General features: G+C 43.0%; 1 protein-coding gene across 1 annotated transcript; it reads left to right on the top strand.

Annotated features, from left to right (window-relative positions):
- The first annotated feature begins 505 nt into the window (after positions 1-505).
- On the top strand, positions 506-19,638 carry LOC109899090 (monocarboxylate transporter 1). The gene is made up of 5 exons (XM_020494147.2): positions 506-810; positions 4,654-4,927; positions 14,755-14,898; positions 15,232-16,017; positions 16,162-19,638. Exons 2-5 carry the CDS (start codon positions 4,711-4,713, stop codon positions 16,419-16,421), a joined length of 1,407 nt encoding a protein of 468 aa, XP_020349736.1. The 5' UTR covers positions 506-810; positions 4,654-4,710; the 3' UTR covers positions 16,422-19,638.
- The last annotated feature ends 3,464 nt before the right edge of the window (positions 19,639-23,102 follow it).

Genomic DNA, 23,102 nt, shown 5'->3' with positions numbered 1-23,102 from the left:
TCCCCTACAAGGAATGCATGTTTTATTTGCAATACAGTAGTGCTCTATGTTTGTTAACCTCCAGCAGCGCTCAGGGATGTTTCCTTTCCCAAGCCCTGACCATCGAGCACAGTGACAGCGGGGGGAGTTGAACTAAGGCCTCGCCTAAAGTTAACCTCTGAAGTGATCAGAACGATCTCTGCTAATGTTTCCCAGGAGACCAGAGGGGAACAACAAAAGCTGCTTAAGAGGGAGCCAGTTGTTTGATTGCGGTGACTACCAATATCCTGTAATCTATTGTCTATACAATTATGAAAGAAATCAATGGCCAACAGGCATGTTATCTCTTAAGCCCAGACATTAGTGTGTATCCTACTTTTTGAAGTTTCACATAGGGCCAATAGTGCAGTACATGTGAGCTGGAGACACAAGGCAAAAGGAGGTGGGGAAAACATTTTAGGGGCACGGCTCTAATCCTCAAACAGCCAATAAGAGGCAGACTGGACTGACCTCATCAGTTAGCACTCTAGTATCTTGGCCGGTCCAGTTGTTTGAACTGGCCACTGAATAAACCAAACTTTGTCAACTTCTTTTCCATTTTACAGACCAGCACTTATTCAGACTCCGAAGTGTTCATTTCCCCAGCACAGGGACACTGCTTGTAGTAGTGGAGGTAGAGGTTCTATTCTATGGGAGAATCTCAGACATCCTAGACTAGAGGTCTTTTGCTTCTTACACAGAGAAGCCCTGTTCTGAAGTGCCTCATTGAGAGGAGAGCTCCCCATCTCAGCCTGTAGAGCTCATCTGGAACTAGGAGGAGCTGCTGGCAAGGTAAGATGCGACCAACCCACACATCCATATGTACATGTGGTTACTCTGCATAAGCTCTGAGATGTCAATTTGCTCTTGGAGAAGCATTCTCATTTGCACATAAAAAAATATATATAATTAAAAGATGTGTGAAAGGAGATGAGTATTTTCTTGAACGTATCTCACTGATATGTTTAATGTGACACATGTCAAGTTATTATGTGAGTGCATATTCTCTTCATAGTTCATGCTTTGTAAAAAAAAAACTAGTATTCTCTTTATTGTTCATGCCCTGAAAAAAACTAGTATTCTCTTAATTGTTCAAGCCCTGAAAAGAAAAAACTAGTATTCTCTTAATTGTTCAAGCCCTGAAAAGAAAAAACTAGTATTTTGTTTATTGTTCTGAAAAGCATTGACAGAAGTGGTCATGATCATGGCGGCTCACCTTGGGATCATGATGGTATTGAGCAGAATGCTTGAGGCATGTCTGCAATGGAAATCAATGGGGATAGCCTACTACAAAACCACAATACCTGTACTATCACTCTCATTCCTACCAAGCCTTCAACCTGAATCCCACTGCTGCTATTGTAAGGCTTTAGAAGACAATACTGAAATAACCTAATATTAGTCTAACAACCCAGCTTCTGTCCTGTGCTGTGATCCCCATCCATTTCTGTCAGTCACATATCCATTTAGAGGGCCATGTTAGCTTAGCAGCCAAAGTCCTGGGGATTCTGAACACTACGTTCGCTCGCCTATCTGAAGCGGCAAGATGTCTGCGAGGGATTTAACCTTGAAGAAGTTCAGACATAGACCTTGTTGTGACACAGCCAATGTTCTATAGTGCCAAGAACGTGCCGCTGGGGCGTTTGAAGCAGTGTGTTCCGTCTCGAGTGGCACGGTCAGGCTGCCCACTTTGGCTGCTTATTATAGACCTTTAGCCAATGTGGGGTCCATTGTTCATCTTGACTCATATTTCATCCTTCATGCAGGCAGCTGTCTGCATATGATAAACCTAGAAACCAGGTTAAAGTGGAATCTTTGACTCACAGATTACTGGCCACTTACTTTGCAAAGTTTACAGTATTCTTGAGTGGATGAAATGGCCCCCCTTATTTATTTCAATATTATTAACCTTGATGTGTTGATTAGTCATTAATACACATTACTGTATGTCCTGACTTTCTCCTCCATTCATAAATTAAAACAGACAATCACTACTCAGCCTTGTCCGTGTGGGACTCAACGACCTATGTAAGCTCATGCACAGAATGTACGCCACGCATGTGCCCTGGCTTGTGCCCTGTGCCCTGGTTTGTACCCTAGATTGTACCCTGGCTTATGCTCTGTACCCTGGCTTGTACCCTGGATTGTACCCTGTGCCCTGGCAAATACATGTGCTGATTGAAAGACTGTTGAACAAGTAAACAATACTATTTTCAGACAGACATATCTTTGAGCTGACCTTTGTTCCCAGGACAGGAGGTAAAGCCGATAGCTGTAAGAGGACACCCAGCACATTGTATTCTCAACACCCATTTAACAGAACAGCCCACTCCCGTTAAGTGCACTTTGGATATGTGAAAACTCCTGTGCAATACAGTTTTCAAGTCCCAATTCAATAACATGTTATTTTATTCATGCTTATAACTAGATGATGTGGTTTAGTTCACTCTGTCACTACAGTCCCAAGCCATTATATTTCCTGTATCAGGAGTGGACTGAAACGTTCCATTTCCACAGCATCACAGCACTATGCTAAGTTATTCTTCACATTCATCTGCATCTCACTTCTATGAAACTGCTCACAATATAGAAAGTTGACTTACCTGCTCTCATTTATCATAGCTGTTCCGGTGAGAAATTGATTTGCACCATGCCATGTTTGTACTGCGTACTGCATAGTTAAAAGAGCATGCTGAAGTACCCAGAAGTCCTCATCAGATAATGTCTGAAATTTAAGTTGATAGGGAACACAGTCTTCTTTTTCCTTTCTCTCTCTACAGAGTACATCCGCTAACAGGGGAAGATTGTAAACCAGCATAAGGATACACATTTGGTCGAATTAGTCTTTCATCTTTGCCTGGAGTGTGAATTACTTTAAGAGATTTCAATGGCAGCCTTCCCTATATTTAGGTGAAATTTGAGGGGAATCTTGGGATACCCATATCCAACATGAATGGATCTGCAATATAAACTCGGTGGTTCAAGCCCTGAAGGCTGATTGGCTGACAGCCGTGATATATCAGACCGTATACCACGGGTATAACAAAACATTTATTTTTACTGCTCTAATTACCTCGGGTTAGCGGTATATGGTCAATATAGCACGGCTATGGGCTGTGTCCAGGCTCTCGGCGTTGCGTCGCGCTTAAGAACAGCCCTTAGCCGTGGTATATTCGCCATATACCACACCCCCTCAGGCCTTATTGCTTAAGTATAACACATAGGGACATCCTGAAAATGTTTTGTAAATCAACTGAGAAACACAGAGGCTGTCATACAGAAAGAAGCCTGCTGTATGTCATTGACTCATTATATTACCTTTGCATCAAAGCTCTGTCTGGAGGACTGTATTAGGAGGAAATAATGGGCTTTTGAAAAAGACACCCCACTTTCCTCCAGATCTTCCGTATTTAATCAATGCAATCACATCACCCCAGCTCAACTAGCTTAGCGTCACTATTTCTCAAATTCTGGAAAGATACAGTACATGCCGAGGTTCCACTGTGCAATGCAACACACAAACTGCTAATCCTATGCTGTTTCCACTACCACAGAGGGCCATTACTTCCCTTAGATCAAGAGTCCTCTCCACAGAACATGCAGAAACTCTAAATCATTACCCTCTTTATGAGAGCATAGCCCCAAGCTTCCTAGGAAGCTGAATTCAACCTGTATTCATGGTTTGATAAATGTGCACTGTGGATGGGTTCCTCGGTGTAAACAATATAGTAAGCCATTTGACTCTGCAGATGGGCCTGTATTCACAAGCTCAGAAGTGAGGGGGGAGTATAGTGGAGGGCTGGATTTACAGTAAAAAGAAGCTCCAGAAATGCCTCCCACACAGTGAATATTGGGCTTTTTAGGGTGAATCTTCTTGGCAAATCAAATTGATCCATTTACTTCTGAAACACTGAGGATGAAGTCATGGATTCGGTGTTTCATACCACTGGTAAGAAATAATCATGCAAATGTGCTAAAGGTGAAACTATTTAAGTCGACATTCATCTTATATGATCAAGCCATTGAAGTTAACAGGACATGTGCTTGCATTTCCGCTCTCTCTGATTGATATTTAGTTCTAGCTGCTATAGCATTGCCTTTCAGGACATTACCATGACACACCTGTGATACGTACCAGAGGTAGCTATTCGGGGAGGAAATGGGTCCACCCTGTAAATAAACACAGGCTTATCTTGTGAAAGCAGCATGTGAAATCCTGCTGACATGAACCATCCAGCATTGGCTCCAGTCATGCACAGTCCACATACAGTGTAGTATTCAAATCATTTTTCAAAGGAAATTACATGAATCTGAATAGATAAGATACATTTTGCTTCTCAAAGGAGGCAAAATGCACTGTATCTGACCTTTAAAAAAAAAATGTTTTACCCTGTTTTCTCCCCAATTTCATGGTATCCAATTGGTAGTTACAGTCTTGTCTCATCGCTGCAACTCCCATACGCCTTTACAGTGAGGAAACACCCAGATTTACCTTTATGATTAAATGTTTATTTTCACATTGTGAAAGATTGTTAACATAGTGCAGGATGAACAATACCATTTTCAAAAGATTCTCGGTTAACTGAATTCTAGCTTTGAAAGTTTCTGAAAACTTGATTAATATTTCTCCAACAGGTGCCCATTGCTGTGTAGGTTCCTGCGTGCAGGATCTTGGTGAGCAGAACAGCAGCCATGCCGCCTGCCATGGGAGGACCCCAGGGGTACACCCCTCCAGAGGGGGGCTGGGGCTGGGCAGTAGTGGTGGGAGCCTTCATCTCCATCGGCTTCTCCTATGCCTTTCCCAAGTCCATAACCGTCTTCTTCAAGGAGATTGAGGTCATTTTCGACTGCACCAGCAGCCAGGTGTCATGGATCTCCTCCATCATGCTGGCAGTGATGTATGCCGGAGGTGAGCTGGAGAATAGATTAGGGCTAGCCTGGTAATTACTAGACTGATATTCGTGTACCCAACATTCATGTAAGCTCGCAAGATATGGCGGCTAGCAAGGCTAGAATAGTGCACCCCTACCGGAAATGTACATAACAATAACATATTTTATTGTAACACCTATTCAATTGTAACACATTACAAATGTACTCCAACTGTCTTCGCTTTCAGAAACAACAAAGCCAGTATGGAGTGCATAAATACATTACCAATGCATTGGAAACAGGTTAACAAGTGATTTCACAATTTTGTGTGAAGTTTCTGGGAGGGAGAGTCAGAGTGATGAGATATTGTACCAGAAGTGACCTGTACGATGCTCAGTCAGAGTGATGAGATATTGTACCAGAAGTGACCTGTACGATGCTCAGTCAGGGTGATGAGATATTGTACCAGAAGTGATCTGTACGATGCTCAGTCAGAGTGATGAGATATTGTACCAGTGCTGACCTGTACGATGCTCAGTCAGAGTGATGAGATATTGTACCAGAAGTGACCTGTACGATGCTCAGTCAGAGTGATGAGATATTGTACCAGTGCTGACCTGTACGATGCTCAGTCAGAGTGATGAGATATTGTACCAGAAGTGACCTGTACGATGCTCAGTCAGAGTGATGAGATATTGTAACAGAAGTGACCTGTACGATGTTCAGTCAGAGTAAGTAGGGGATCATTGTGTAACAAATCAAATTACATTTTTTTGGTCACATACACATGGTGATGTTAATGCGAGTGTAGCGAAATGCTTGTGCTTCTAGTTCCGACCATGCAGGAATATCTAACAAGTAATCTAACAATTTCACAACAACTACCTTATAGACACAAGTGTAAAGGAATGAATAAGAAATATGTACATATAAATATATGGATGAGCGATGGCCGAAAGGCATAGGCAAGATGCAGTAGATGGTATAAAGTACAGTATATACATATGAGATGAGTAATGTAGGGTATGTAAACATTATATAAAGTGGCATTGTTTAAAGTGACTAGTGATACATTTATTACATCCAGTTATTAATTATTAAAGTGGCTAGAGATTTGAGTAAGTATGTTGGCAGCAGCCACTTAACGTTAGTGATGGCTGTTTAAAACCTCTTGACGCTACCCATCCCTGTCGCGGGATCATTTTCATCAGCAACCGCTGAATAGCATAGTCAAATAATATTACAAAAAAGTGCAATATTGCAAAACACAGCTTAGCCTTTTGGTAGTTTCCACCTGTCGTCTCAGATATTGAAATCATGCTTTACAGCGAAAGCAATCCAAGCGTTTGTGTAAGTTTATCGATAGCTTAGCATAGCATTATGTACACTTAGCATCAGGAAGCTTGGTCACGAAAATCAGAAAAGCTATCAAATTAACCGTTTACCTTTAATGATCTTCGGATGTTTTCACTCACGAGACTCCCAGTTACACAACAAATGTTCCTTTTGTTCCATAAAGATTATTTTTATACCCAAAATAGCAACGTTTGTTTGTTTGTCGCGTTATGTTCAGAAATCCACAGGAAAGAGTGGTCACGACAACGTAGACTGAAATTCCAAATATTATTATTATTATTATTTTAAATTTTACCTTTATTTTACTAGGCAAGTCAGTTAAGAACACATTCTTATTTTCAATGATGGCCTGGGAACAGTGGGTTAACTGCCTGTTCAGGGGCAGAACGACAGATTTGTACCTTGTCAGCTTGGGGGTTTGAACTCGCAACCTTCCGGTTACTCGCAACCTTCCGGTTACTAGTCCAATGCTCTAACCACTAGGCTACGCTGCCGCCCCTATTCTTCATAATGTCCACAGAAACATGTCAAACGTTTTTTATAATCATTCCTCAGGTAGTTTTTAAAATATATATTAGATAATATATCAACCGAGTGTGTAGGTTTTTCAATAACAGTGGGAGGAACAATGGCGGCTTTACTCTGTAGCGCAAAAACTCACTCTGAGAGCTCCCACCTATCCACTTACGCAATGTGATCTTTCACGCTCATTTTTCAAGATAAATGCCTGCAACTATGTCTAAAGACTGTTGACGCCTTAGGGAAGCCAGAGAAAACGGAATCTGGTTGATATCCCTTTAAATGGAGGCATGCATAGGAACAGAAGGGTTTCAAAATAAGAGGAACTTCCTGATTGGATTTTCCTCAGGGTTCTGCCTGCAATATCAGTTCTGTTATACTCACAGACAATATTTCGACAGTTTTGGAAACTTTAGAGTGTTTTCTATCATAATCTGTCAATTATATGCATATTCTAGCTCTTGGTCCTGAGAAATAGGCCGTTTACTTTGGGAACGTTATTTTTCCAAACATAAAAATAGTGCCCCCTAGCTTCCAGAGGTTAACAGTCTGATGGCCTTGAGATAGAAGCTGTTTTTCATTCTCTCAGTCCACGCTTTCATCCACCTGTACTGACCTCACCTTCTGGATGATAGCATGGTGAACAGGCAGTGGCTCGGGAGGTTGTTGTCTTTGATGATCTTTTTGGCCTTCCTGTGACATCGGGTGATGTAGGTGTCCTGGAGGGCAGGTAGTTTGCCCCCGGTGATGCGTTGTGCAGACCTCACTACTCTCTGGAGAGCCTTACATTTGTGGGCGGAGCAGTTGCCTACCAGGCGGTGATACAGTCCGACAGGATGCTCTCGATTGTGCATCTGTAAAGGTTTGTGAGTGTTTCTGGTGACAAGCCAAATTTCTTCAGCCTCCTGAGGTTGAAGAGGCGCAGTTACCATGCTGTCTGTGTGGGTGGACCAATTCAGTTTGTCCATGATGTATACGCAGAGGAACTTAAAACTTTACACCTTCTCCACTACTGTCCCATCGATGTGGATAGAGGGGTGCTCCCTCTGCTGTTTCCTGAAGTCCACGATCATCTCCTATGTTTTGTCGACGTTGAGTGTGAGGTTGTTTCCTGACACAACACTCCGAGGGCCCTCACCTCCTCCCTGTAGGCCGTCTTGTCGTTGTTGGTAATCAAGCCTACCACTGTAGTATCGTCTGCAATCTTGATGATTGAGTTGGAGCCGTGCATGCCACGCAGTCATGGGTGAACAGGGAGTACAGGAAAGGGCTGAAAACGCAGGGTCAGCGGGGTGGAGATGTTGCTTCCTTCCCTCCCCACCTGGGAGCGGCCCGTCAGAAAGTCCAGGACGCAGTTGTACAGTCGAGACCCAGGGCGATAGTAGTTTAGCTCAGTTACCTTAGCTTTCTTGGGAACAGGAACAATGGTGGCCCTCTTGAACATGTGGGAACAGCAGACTGGGATAGGGATTGATTAAATATGTCCGTAAACACACCAGCCAGCTGGTCTGCGCATGCTCTGAGGACGCGGCTAGGGATGCTGTTTGGGCCAGCAGCCTTGTGAGGGTTAACACGTTTAAATGTTTTACTCACGTTGGCTGTGGTGAAGTAGAGCCCGCAGGTGCTGGTAGTGGGCCGTGTCAGTGGCACTGTATTGTCCACAAAGCGAGCAAAGAAGTGGTTTAGTTTGTCTGGGAGCAAGACATCGGTGTCCACGACGGGGCTGGTTGTCTTTTTGTAATCCGTGATTGACTGTAGACCTTGCCACATACGTCTCGTGTCTGAGCCGTTGAATTGCAACTCTACTTTGTCTCTATACGGATGCTTAGCTTGTTTGATTGCCTTGCGGAGGGAATAGCTACACTGTTTGCATTCGGGTCATGTTTTCTGTCGCCTTGCCATGATTAAAAGCAGTGGTTTGTGCTTTCAGTTTTGCGTGAATCCTGCCATCAATCCACGGTTTCTGGTTGGGGAAGGTTTTAGTAGTCACCATGGGTACAACATCACTGAGGCACTTGCTAATAAACTCGCTCACAGAATACTTCGTATACATCATTGTTGTTGTCTGAGGCTATCCTCAGGGCATATGCTCCGGGTATGTGCTGACCAACTGGCAGGTGTCTTTACTGACATTATCAACATGTCCCTGATTGAGTCTGTAATACCAACATGTTTCAAGTAGACCACCATAGTCCCTGTGCCCAAGAACACAAAAGCAACCTGCCTAAATGACTACAGAACCATAGCACTCACGTCCGTAGCCATGAAGTGCTTTGAAAGGTTGGTAATGGCTCACATCAACACCATTATCCCAGAAACCCTAGACCCACTCCAATTTGCATACTGTCCAAACAGATCCACAGATGATTAAGTCTCTATTGCACTCCACACTGCCCTTTCTCACCTGGACAAAAGGAACACTGATGTGAGAATGCTATTCATTGACGACAGCTCAGAGTTCAACACCATAGTACCCTCAAAGCTCATCACTAAGCTAAGGATTCTGGGACTAAACACCTCCCTCTGCAACTCGATCCTGGACTTCAAGACGTGCCGCCCCCAGGTGGTGAGGGTAGATAGCAACACATCTGCCATGCTGATCCTCAAGACTGGAGCTCCACAGGGATGTGTGCTCAGTCCCCACCTGTACTCCCTGTTCACCCACGACTGCATGGCCAGGCACAACTCCAACACCATCATTAAGTTTGCAGACGATACAACAGTGGTGTGCCTGATCACCGACAACGACGAGACAGTATATAGGGAGGAGGTCAGAGACCTGGCCGGGTGGTACCAGAATAACAACCTATCCCTCGACGTAATCAAGACTAAGGAGATGATTGTGGACTACAGGAAATGGAGGACTGAGCACGCCCCCATTCTCATCGATGGGACTGTAGTGGAGCAGGTTGAGAGCTTCAAGTTCCTTGGTGTCCACATCAACAACAAACTAGATTGGTCCAAACACACCAAGACAGTCGTGAAGAGGACACGAAACAGCCTATTCCCCCTCAGGAAACTAAAAAGAATTGGCATGGGTCCTGAAATCCTCAAAAGGTTCTACAGCTGCAACATCGAGAGCATCCTGACTGGTTGCATCACTGCCTGGTACGGCAATTGCTCGGCCTCAGACCCCAAGGCACTACAGGGGGTAGTGCGTACGGCCCAGTACATCACTGGGGCAAAGCTGCCTGCCATCCAGTACTTCTACACCAGGCGGTGTCAGAGGAAGGCCCTAAAAATTGTCAAAGACCCCAGCCACCCCAGTCATAGACTGTTCTCTCTACTACCGCATGGCAAGCGGTACTGGAGTGCCAAGTCTAGGACAAAAAGGCTTCTCAACAGTGTTTACCCCCAAACCATAAGACTCCTGAACAGGTAATCAAATGGCTACCCGGACTATCTGTATTGTGTCCCGCCACCCACCACCCGTCAACCCCTCTTTTATACTACTGCTACTCTCTGTTCATCATATATGCATAGTCACTTTAACCATATCTACATGTACATACTACCTCAATCAGCCTGACTAACCGGTGTCTGTATGTATCCTCACTACTTTTATTGCCTCGCTGCTGTATATAGCCTGTCTTTTTACTGTTGTTTTATTTCTTTACTTACCTATTGTTTACCTAACACCGTTTTTTGCACTATTGGTTAGAGCCTGTAAGTAAGCATTTCACTGTAAGGTCTACACCTGTTGTATTTGGAGCACGTGACAAATAAACTTTGATTTAGATTTTATTTACCCGGAACGTATCCCAGTCCGCGTGATCTAAACAATCTTGAAGCGTGGAATCCAATTGGTCGGACCAGCATTGAACAGGCCTGAGCACGGGCGTTTCCTGTTTTAGTTTCTGTCTATAGGCTGGGAGCAACAAAATGGAGTCGTGGTCAGATTTGCCGAAAGGAGGGCGAGGGAGGGCTTTGTATGCGTCACGAAAATTAGAGTAGAAATGATCCAGAATTTTGCCAGCCCGGGTCGCGCATTCAATATCCTGATAAAATTTAGGGAGCCTTGTTTCAAGATTAGCCTTGGGATATACACGGCTGTGATAAAAGTCGAAGAGAATTCTCTTGGTAGATAATGCGGTCGGCATTTGATTGTAAGGCATTCTAGGTCAGGTGAACAAAAGGACTTGAGTTCCTGTATGTTGTTATGATCACACCACCACTCGTTAATCATAAGGCATACACCCCCACCCTTCTTCTTACCAGAGAGATATTGGTTTAAAAAGTATTTGTTTTCTTTCAAATACTTTGAGTGTTTGATTGAGCCTATAGGTTTAGATCAAGGGACCATTCCATTGGTTCCATTGAGACCAGGCAAGCTAAATTATTAATAGAAAACAAATACTACTTGAACCCAGACCTGGTGCTTGCAGTGTGTAACAGCTGCCTAACAACACATGCGTTACATTGTAATTGTTACTGGTAACAGCTGTGCGACCACATCTTGGTAATCCCATGAAGTGAATTGTCATTGTCCTTTTTAAGTACCACTTAGACCTTATGGCTAAATAGTTAAGCATGTATCCCAAAACGTGTCCCACCATATCCTCCTACACTTACTGAGACAAGCTGATGTGTGAGACTTCGGAAACGTCAACTTGGCTTCCTTTAAAAAATATATATATTTGATGCAAAAATGAAGCATAATGATAGCTATGATGAAAAATTAGACAATTACTACCATCATCCTTCTTTAAACAGACACTGTTCAGCACCTTTTAACATGCCTGGATCTGGAGGCCTCTATTAGGCATCCGTATTCACAGTGTACCTTTCATTGAGAATGCGTACACTCTTTATTTTGCACAGTGGATCGTTCATGCACGTCCTATTCTTCAAGTACAAACAGCTCCTGTAGTTTCCCACCCATTGACTGTGTGGAGTAAGGTCACTGGGAACCAGATCAAGATGAAGTGTTTTGTCCAAAAGGAGACGGCGATGCCTGAATCAAACCACTGTCATTGAAATGATACAAATGGGTCTCTAGAATGCTTTTACTCTTCCATCCATTGAAGCATAGTTATTAACAGTGCAACAGTATCTGTCTCTACAGTCCGTGGATGGGGTTCCTCTCTTCCTCATTGTACTTGTTAATGCTCTGATCAGATGAATGTTGTCCCAGGTGTCTTCTGAGGCTGAGGAGATTAAATGATTTACATGAGAGTGGCAGGTGAGGCAGACTGTGTCAGTTGGTCTAGCTTCCTGTACTGACTGGGTTGAATCAAACGCTAGGTGTCAGACAGGTCTTCCCAGTGGAGCGTTGATACGCCTCTTTTCATCTGCATGACTTTCAACACGAACAGACAGAACAGTAATCAGAGGGACTCTTGTACTCAATACTCGTAGTCCCACAAGAAGAGGTCTGAGGCTGGATTTTTTTTAAAGCACTGTCAAATAGTGAACAGGTTTGTTTTCTCTCAAGAAGGTGGAGATAAACTGAATAAATATATCCCCGGGGTATGATGCTGTTTTAGAAAATGTCCTATTTTTTCCATATTGATGTTGTCCTGTATACATTGTTATTAGCTGCACACTTCTACAGCATTTTCAGTTAGCTTAGTAGTAGTGCCTATTTACAATAACATGTGGAAGAAAAACTACTGAAGGAATAATTACCAAAACACTGAAGTCTTGAAAGGATTAGTGCTGATATGTTCCAAGTGTAGTACCACATATTGTATACAGTACAGTAGGTCAAGCTTCAGCAATAGCAGCACTTTATGAAGAACTATTTAATGATTTCTGAACCATTTGCCTATTTCAGTATAGAGGGGACCAGCACCATGTGTACATATGGTCCACTCAGAGAGATAAGCCACCATTTCCCTACTCGAGTACATAGCTGCCCCCCACCAGACCAGTGAATGAATGCTATTTACTGTTCAGCAGCCCATTCCCTCAAAAGGTAGCACTTAGCTCAGGCGCACATTCAGGACCTGCATGGGCGAAAGCCAGGTCATTGGTTCATGCAGTAGCTTTGTCTAAGATGGTTCCCAGTTCTCCCACTCTGAATGTTGCCTGTTAGTTGGGCTGTGGACACATGACTGCCTGGCTGGCTGCGCATGATGAGGAGCACATGACTGTGTGGGGGCTGACCTCTGACCTTTCTACTGGACCGGAACACACAGGCCCTGTCAGACTCAGACCCTAATGACGTCTATGACCCAATCCTGGCAGGCCTTAAAACGGGGGTTACAGCCAACAGTGCACAGCACACAATGTGTTCTTCTAGATTGTAGTTAAAGTAATCAATGAGTAATTGAATCAAATGGCTTTAGAAAGCCATTCTTTACATTAACAGCTGTCGCAAAGTAAACAACAGGAACCTGGCCTAGACCCCCAAAAGAGCAAGCAGCAGTACAGGGACAATCCATGCTTAATTTTGCATGTACACTTACTGGTGCTACAGAAAATGGGTTGTGTTTCTTGGCTTATTCAAGAAACACAGTTGCCATAAAGATTGATTGTAGAGCGTTCATGTGTCATCCGTTGAACACTACAAAAAAATCATGTTACGGAAAATGTATACATTGACTAAATAATGGGGCATAATCCTCTTGTTTTGACCTCTCTTTAATTTCTTTCCTATCCTTCTCATAATGTCTTATATCGTCAGGGTTGGTCTCAGGCTGCCTCCACAGACTTTTCACCCCCTCACCAGCTCATCTTCAGAGAGAGAGGGGACAGGCTCTTTGTTGGTGTTTAGCCTCGCCTGTATTAGAATGTAAAAAGCCTTTGTCGTGTTCCGAGCTGGCAAATGAGTCTGGACAACCTCTAAACAAAAACTGTCACATTCCATTTAGGTTCCTTCAGTGGTGCCGGGATTTGGCAGGGAGGCTGAAGCGTCTTCCACATGGATCTTCGCTCCCAGTTAGGCCTTGTTGGTATAGGCCAGACAGATGGTGGGCATGCAGCCAGCAGAACTCTGCATGCCATCTAATCATATATGTTTTCAAGTTGTAGTGAGCTAGAGGTTGTTAGGCTCATTTTATGGCCTATAGTTACCTTAAATGTGTGTTGCCAAACTCTGAGATTTAGCCAAACCTAAACGGAATTAATATGTTTCAGTCTAAGACTATAACAAAGTGGAGCTATTGTGAATGTAGCCTCCAAAGCTTCCAGTAGGGAAGGTGATAGGGTATGTAGAAGTAGAACATTGACTAGAAAAACTATGAGTAGGTTATGTTTACCAAGTCATATCAGTAGACAAACTGTCTATTTCAACAGCAGTAGGAGGCTGAGTGGGACAAAGGTAGTTTTCCTCTCAATGTGAAGCTCTCATCCTTCAAAATGAAGGGATATTATTTACTATTACATGGGAACTATGGTAGATTACCCATAGGAAATGAGTGACTACATGTAACCTGCTCTACTGTGGAGTACTTTAAATTTATTTTTTCTATACCCAACCTCTCTAGCACAAACACACATAAAGTCCTGCACAGGATTTTACAGTAGCCTAGTTAGAATTGCTCTTTAGCGACAGAGCCCTCTTCTTTTGTCATTCTCCGCACATACGTTAGGAATACACAAACTGTAGCCACACCTCACAATATCTTGTTTCATCGCGATTGTCTTGTTTTCTGTGCGATTGCATTGCCAACAGTGGCTAGACCAGAGAAATTGCTGCAGTGCAGCAGTGAGACAAATCATTGCAGAAGTTGTGTGGAAGCTCTGGCTGCACCAGCGTTTCTCAGAGTTGGGGCTTTAGGGACCTCTAGTGGTGAAATATAAAATTTCTCTAAAATAGACTTCTTACGGTAGTCTAATTCGCATTTTCACCTATTAAAGATTTAAAATCACATTAATCAAGGAAATTAATTCAAGATGCGAATTTACAATCCTCTAAAGATTTTCAAATGAAATTTAGATAGTCATTATGGTATAGTCAGTTATGCTTGGGCATATTTGCCTAAAGTGAATTTTCCCAACATATGAATCATCTTGATTGTTTGATTTGTATTTGTCACCTTTCAGGTCCTATCAGCAGTATCCTGGTTAATAAGTATGGGAGTCGTCCCGTCATGATGTGTGGAGGATTCCTGTCCGGCTGTGGACTGATTGCTGCCTCCTTCTGCAACTCAGTGGAAGGACTTTACTTCTGTGTGGGAGTGGTCGGAGGTAGGCCTCTTTCCTGGATAGTGCTATCTGGGATTCTCGGGACGTCCCTAGCTTAAACCTTAACCCCTACCTTAACCATTTTACATTTCAACTTCAATGGAGAGTAGGGACATCCCAAGGAACCCGAATAGCAAGGATATGTTCATTAGTTTACTGTTCATTAGTTGCTGTTGTTGAAGAAATGTATTGCCCTCTGGGGCCCTCTTCAGGAACTCTATTATCACTTTCTACTATCCTGAATTTCCTTTCCGTCTGGTTTCATGTGTTATGTATAATGAATAACTATGCAGTCTGATATTGGACTGAATGAATGTATGTAATATATTTCAACAGGTTTGGGACTGGCATTCAATCTGAACCCAGCCCTTACTATGATTGGGAAGTACTTCTACCATAAGCGGCCCATCGCCAATGGAATCGCCATGGCAGGAAGCCCAGTGTTCCTATCCACCCTGGCCCCTCTCAACAGCTGGTTCTATGACCAGTTTGGTTGGAGGGGCAGCTTCCTGATACTGGGAGGCCTGCTGTTCAACTGCTGCGTCGCTGGTTCTCTCATGAGACCCATCGGACCAAAACCACAGCCTGCAGTTAAAAGTGAAGATGCTGCCAAGGAGAGTACGACGTGTGGGCAGAAGTGTAACAGTTTTATCGACCTCTCGCTGTTCAAACACCGGGGCTTCGTGCTCTACCTCATGGGTAACGTCATCATGTTCTTTGGTCTCTTCTCCCCACTAGTGTTCCTTAGTAACTTTGCCAAGAGCAGGGACATCCCCAAAGAGAAGGCAGCCTTCCTGCTGTCTGTTCTGGCCTTTGTGGACATGGTGGCCCGGCCCTCCATGGGCATTGTGGCCAATACAAAGTGGATACGACCCAGGGTGCAGTACTTCTTTGCCTGCTCTGTGCTGTTGAACGGTGTGTGCCACGTCCTGGCGCCCATCTCCGTGGACTACACAGGCTTCGTTATCTATGCCATCTTCTTTGGCTTTGCCTTTGGCTGGCTGAGTGCAGTGCTGTTTGAGACGCTCATGGACCTGGTGGGAACACAGCGCTTCTCCAGTGCAGTGGGACTGGTCACCATTGTGGAGTGTGGGCCTGTCTTGTTAGGTCCCCCTATGTTAGGTGAGTGCACACATGTATTTGTAGCTTACTTAAGCTCCTTGTTTCTATTTAAAGAAGTTCAATCATTTAACTGGTTTATTTTTTATGAAAAGCAAAGACTTAACTTATGATACAAGTTAGAATTAATATTTTGTTCGGTCACAGGGAAATTCAAAGACATCTACAATGACTACCAATACACCTACCAGAGCTGTGGGGTGATCCTTATCATTGCCAGTGTGTTCCTGTTCGTGGGGATGGGTACCAACTACCGGTTGTTGGACAAAGAGAAAAAGGAGGAGGAAAGGAAGGCTAAACTGGAGGGAAAAGAAGAAGAGACCAACAAGGACAATGCTTCCAAAGAAGCCACCAATGACAGGGTGAGAGCAGTTGACGAGACAAAAACTGCAGAAGACATAATCTAACTTTCCTTGACATCAAATTCACGCATTCACATGGTACCTCAATACAGTCAATGAGATAATGTAGACATCAAATTCATTTGGTTTAAGTCTTTGGCAGATAGCAATGTTCATGTAAACATATTTCTTCACCAGTTCCACTTCTGTCATCGAATAATGTATTATCAGCATAATATGACTGTGTCAAGATACATGTATGTATGCAACTTTTTACTGAAATGTACAACTGCCCTACCAAAAAATACTATATTTTACTGGAGTCCAAATAGTACATTTTCTGCATAAGTGTTGTGATATATTTTAAAATATTATTATATACAGGTAATTCCTATGTGTATAGTGTATTTGGAATTTCAGAAGTCCACCTCAAATAACTACAATGTACAGTATTATTCTGTGCTTTTAGAAGGTTTAATGAATCACTGTAACATTTTGTTCACACTGTCATGATGATTGGTAGGTTTCTTTAATCCCCGAAAGCATTGTTACATGAATAATCAGGCATAGTCTCTTGATATTCACAGTTCTTCAATTCATCTTCAAAACAATTATATTCCCGTGTTGACTGCACAGCTAAAAAGCTAGAGAGACCGATAACAACACCAAAGATAATCCAGTTTGAAGACTTGCAGAAACTGCTTCTGCAATATGATTCCCCGATCACACTTGTCACTATTTACAAAAATTGGCTATATCCAGGGGCGCAACTTTGGTTTTAGAAGTGGGGGTGGACATAACCATTGTTAGTTTTTTAATCCAGTCGGATAAACACTCCAAACAGCCTACCCAACCGCTCGGAGGCTTCCGCAAAACGTTGCCTCGTTTTGTATCATATTCAAATGATAAAATTAGGGAGGGACAAAAATGCAATTTCTAAATGTGGGTGGGACATGTCCCCCTCGTCCCCAGTGAAAGTTGCGGCCCTGGCTATATCGTTAAAATGATCTAAACAAAAATGGGCTTTTTGGTATTCATTTAAGTTTAGGCTTAAGGTTATCATTTTGGTTAAGGTTTGGGTTAAGGTTAGGTTTATAATCAGATTTAAAAAATAGAAATTGCAGAAAAAGGATGGGTTTAGCCATATTTATCACTATATGCCTCTGGTAACTAGTGATGACCACATTTTTAGTTAGCTAAACTCATGAATAGAAACACATCATCGGGTCTAACGGTTGTCTTGCGCCAAAATGGGAATGTGTAGGCCCTAAAATCAATGGCACTAATTCAATATAAATTTGTTTTTTACCAAAAAATATGTACGTGTCAGTTTGTCACTTTCACGAGGTTGGAATAATAACTACTTTAGCCATTGGCTCGAATCTAGGTTGTGCCTTTAGATTTTGAAAACATTTAAAGAATTTTGCACTTCTATCACTGACATCTCATTCCGGGCCTGGTCTTCTTGGTCTGTTACGTAAGCATTTCCAGAAGTACCCCCCCCCCCCCCCAATAAAATGCCCAAGTTTTCCCAAGTTGGATGACCATTCAAACCCAAAAAATCCCAGTCTGAGCTAATTTTTTCCCCATTTCCCAGTTGTCATGACTGTCGGCGATTTCCGAGTTTCCAGTTGTTTTGAATGCAGTATCTGTGACAACACCAAAGACAATACAACACTCTTGAACTATGAAGAGTGCAATTGGGGGCGTTCCTGCATGTGGGCATTTCTGCATCTGTTGGAACCCCTCTTTATGTGTAAATTTGTCTTTTTTTTTGCTAGGACTCCGGTCCGCAGGCAGGAGGCGGGGGCACTCCAGTACAGTATGTGGTAGTTATGCATGCCGAAGAGGCAGGGGGACAATGGCAACTAGTTAGCTAGTAATGTTAGACAGTGTCCTTCGCCCCAAGCCTGTTGGGCATTCATTTCCCGCTGTTCTGTTAACAAGGTCGAGGGCAGTTGTTCGGCAGGCATTTAGGACACTGGGTAATAGCTAGCCAGTTAGTAGGCTAGGACTCCGGTACACAGTAGGTGGGATAGGTAGCTAGCTAGCACACCGGTACACAGTGTACTTTCCCCTGCCTGTCGGGCACTTTTTTCCGAAGTACTGTTAACGACAGTAAGGGCAGGTTTTCGGCAGGTGTTTAGGACAATGGGTGCTAACTAGTTAGCTAGCTAGGATTCCAGCAGGTGTTCGGCAAGCCGGAGCAAAACACACTGTGTGATAGCTAGCTAGTTAGCTAGGACTCCGGTACACAGCAGCAGAAGAAAGGTTGCTAGTTAACGATAGCTAGGACACCGGTAGACAGTGTACTTCGCCCATGCCTGTCATGCACTAGTTTCCCGCAGTTCTGGTAATAATGGCAAGGGCAGGTGTTTAGCAGGTGGGAATGAAGGACACTGTGTGCTAGCTTGTTAGCTTACTAGCTAGGACGCCGGAACACAGCTAGCGGGGACGACTCCTGCAGATAGCTGTCGGGTGCGGTTCCTGCGGATGATTGGAATATCCAGCTACTACATTTCTTGCCTTAACCCATTAGCTATTTATCTCCATTAGGTGGCAGTATTTAGTCTTACGTTAATGACTCTTGAGCTCCTGAAAGTTTATCCTCATCCCAGAGGAAATTGTTTGCACGTTATATTGGAAAATGACACTGTATATCACTGTTACTGATTGATTTAATTTTAAGTAACTTTAAAAATATTCCAGACACAACTACCTTGAGGTTGCACTAATGTCACCTACTTGATGAGACTAAAGTCATAATTGTGAATGCAGAAATCAAGGGTTTGATCCAGTGAAAGTTGATAGGCATTGATTGTCATGTGATGGTACCCTGATCCATGAGGGAACAGACAATCTTTGGTCATTTCCATATGTCCAAGGGCACTTGGAGGGTCTTGAAGGGATCCAGCTTTTTGTCAGAATTGACTTTTCATATCAGGGCTAGGAGAAATTACGCAGCAGGTTAGGAGAATTAGGTTAAGATTAGGAAAAGGGTTAGGGTTATCTAAAATGCGCCAAAAAAGTGTCTACTTTTAACGTACATTTTCAAAAGCTGGGTCCAATCTAGACATTACCGACTTGAAGGGAGGCACTTTGACGTCAACACACGAAGACACTTTTAATCATGTGTGTCATACATGGATGATGACCATGATGTGAATAGTTTTGTGAAATGTCTTTTTTTCTTTCCACAAAAAATAAAACTGAAATGGGATGTTGTGTTCATTAAGAGTTATTGACTTTGGTCTAAGTATAAAATAAAATATCCCCACAGCTATTGGACTGTTTGAATTAATTGGCTAACCTAGATTACAATGTTTCGATGTTTCCATTGATTAGTGTAATGCAGAGCAATATATTAAGAAAATATAAATGTATGACTGGTATAATATACATTTATTTCACATATGTAGTCTATCTATTTGATACATTCTGCACACATTCACTTCAACAACTAAAACATCTGCCATTTGAACAAAACAAACATTGGCTGTCTTCACTTCCAGGTAGGGATCTACTAGCTAACATTTGCTCATATTTCACAATTAGATATTAATTATTTAGCTTGCTAGCTAAGTATGTTATTGCAAAATATTTTGTTTTTCTGTAAATGTGTCCAGTCTCTAGCTAGGTTAGCTAGCTAGCTAACTTTTTGCTGGCTAGCTGTTGTTGTGCCACTAACACACTTGCTCACTAACATTATCTACAAAAAAATAGCTATAGCCAAAAGACCTTGCTTGCTAGTTTACTAACTGTCAATAAAGTGCTATTGTCAATTAATATTAATGTTACCAATTCGTTGTCAGGATAGAGAGAGAGAGAGAGAGAGAGGATTCAACTTCAAGCTGTTGGTTCCTCCTACAGAGTCAAACCCACTCCCAGGCACAGTATGTTCAGCTGCTGGAAAGCCGCTCATGGAGCCGCTCCTACCGCTGTCCTTCCTACCACTCCATAAAGTGCTAAAAACCGCCCCACACTCACAAATTCCAACACCCATCTATTTTTGTGACTACCTGGACCTACCAATTGGCTTTAAAGTATTGAAACCAAACCATATGGATTTCAATGAAAAGTATTTGAATAAACATGAAATGGTGAATGTAAAAAGCGAACATCATTTCAAATAGGCTACATGTCCTACTAAACAGCATATAAACACTCTCAATAGGTCAGGAGCCAGACAGGGAGCCTAAGAAGGAACGAAAATGAATTATTTAGGCTATTTTATTTATATTATTTCAAGGCTATAGCCTACAAAGAAATACCTTGTGGGGCATTTACTAGTGTGACACTAGGCTGGCAGGGATATAAAGCGCTCAGCATTTTAACAACATTTCATTGCATTAAATAATTATAGTCTATACATTGTGCATATAGGCTGTGACTTACTTAGAATTAAGCACAAATTAAACAAAAAAATGAATTATTACTGCCTTTGAATTCATTTTTAGAAAACACGAGTTTGGCCAGTCTGGGGCTTAATACTCATGCGATCGTGCCTGGAGAGCCCGCAAGCAGCGGAGAATGTCCTCTCCACACTGGGGATTCTAAACACACTTTTGGCTACTCTGCCAGGCCACTTAGGCCAAAATCAATGATGGCTTATTGTATAGATAATCGTATGACAATTAACGAAACGTTTAAGAGATCAGATGTTTAGTTGATAAACACTAAGCTACAATGACACACTTAGTTATCGACCCACCTTGTTCCTTTCTTTTAGCATGTGCACGTAGTCAGTACACCATCATACTTTTGGGATACGTGTCTTTTCAGATTCCACAATGATTATTTAGTTGTTTCATGTAGCCAGCGTGTAACAACTGCCATATCTCGCGGGTGGCATCCGATCTGTAACATAACAGTTTAGCACCATACCAGCAGGTGGTAGCCAAGCTTTAAACATAACAGTGGCCACTACATCACCGCAATCCCTCTCTTGCTCTTCGTCCTCATCTTTGTAAGTCACCTTGATTTAGCACCTGTGTGTTTTATCAGTTTCTTATGATATTCAACGGATATTCGTGCTTTCAAACCTCAATAGCTTCCAAGATGTTGGAAAAATTGCGCACAACCATGCACAGTTCTTATTTTCAAGATTTGGACATTAATTTGCTTTCCTACGCTAATAAACACGTAGAAATGTGAGCAGCATTTTGTATTCCTAGTTGAATTTGTTACGGAGCAAAAAAAAGTACACATTTTTTTTAAATTCGAATTTCAATAGCTCCTTGGTCATGTGACCTACTGACCTCGAACAAGGTTCAGAATGTACACTTAGTGGGCCTACACATTGCACACCATTTAGTTTGTCCATTTTCATGTCACACATTTTTTCAAAAGTTCTAACTTCAATAGCTCCTTGGTCATGTGACCTACTGACCTCGAACATGGTGCAGAATGTCCACTGCACACCCTTTAGCTTGTCAATTTTCATCTCACACGATTTTACATTAATTTTGTCATCTTTAGAATTCCAATAGCTCCTTGACCGATTCCGGAGAAGCTGGCTGGAACTTTTCTCTGTGAAGGGCAGGGCGCCCTGGAATGGGTTCACCCCAAGAGAGGGCCCTGGAAAGCGTTGTGGTTCCGGCGGTGTACGGTGATCTCTCGCTGGCCCTTGAAAATCCGGGGGCCATACACATATCCGCAGCAGGTCTCCAAAGTGAACAGCCTCGGGCATGTTATAACAATGTTGGTAAGGGAAGTTGGCAAGTCGGATATGTAACTTTAGAATAAGAATTGGCTGTAAGGACTGGGTCGGTCGGGCTGGGGTGTGAAGCAGGGCTGGGATCAAGCCCTGCTTGTCGTTCCTTCGCCCTCCTCTTCGCCCTCCTCTCGCAACCTTTGGAAGTTCCAAAGGCGGACCGGTGGGTAGTTGGGGTATTGGAGATGGCATGTACCTTACCATTAGCTGACACAACCAGGCCTCAGGCTTGCCTGAGTGCGGGACACCACGCATTGTAGGTGGGTAGGTATCCTCTACGCTCACTAGACTCATGGTGGAGAGACTAAACCCAGTGATAGGTCATTGTATAGGTCTGGCTCATGCCCTACAAAGTGGGGAGAGGTATCTCCAGCTTGTCTGGAGCGGGGGGCCTACATCTGATGTGGGTATTACCATCCACGCCCACTGATTTTCTGTGGAGCCATAAAACGGACGGAAGAAGCATAGATTCTCACTGGGCATGGATCACTGAATGTCAACTTGATGGAATTCAAAGGAGCATACCCACCTGTAGTAATCCTGCTCAGAAGGAGAGGAACCGCAGGTTCAAACATTTGGTGTATATGCTTGGCTGAGGAGACAATGGTGCGAAGCTACCATCTGTGAGACTATGACTGAACGCCTCTAAGTCAGAATCACCCCTAAAGGTAACGATACCGTAGCGCAGCAGATCTTCGGGTGGCCCGGGATAGCCTGCCTCTTTTGGGAGGTGAGTAGAGCCGTTCGTGAGGGGGTTGGGGTGCAGCCGGATGAGTTGCCGCCCTTCTACTGATACGTACCGCATGTTTGTGGGGAACCTGGTGCTAAATCACTCGTAGAAGACCTGATTCTGTGTGTGCAATGTGTGTCTATGCCATTGGGTTAGCTAGAACCAGTTTTGAAAGTTTTAGGAGTAATAGTTAAAGATCTATTGACATTTGAAAAAGTAGATTTGTCACTATGTTGACAGTCCCTAACTGCTGTTGTTGGACTTAAGGAAAACTACAGGCGAATATCCATTGAATATCCAACCT

This window comes from Oncorhynchus kisutch, linkage group LG1 (assembly GCF_002021735.2).
Source record: "Oncorhynchus kisutch isolate 150728-3 linkage group LG1, Okis_V2, whole genome shotgun sequence".
Taxonomy (NCBI): Eukaryota; Metazoa; Chordata; class Actinopteri; order Salmoniformes; family Salmonidae; genus Oncorhynchus; species Oncorhynchus kisutch.
This window is presented reverse-complemented; position numbering and strand designations above follow the sequence as displayed.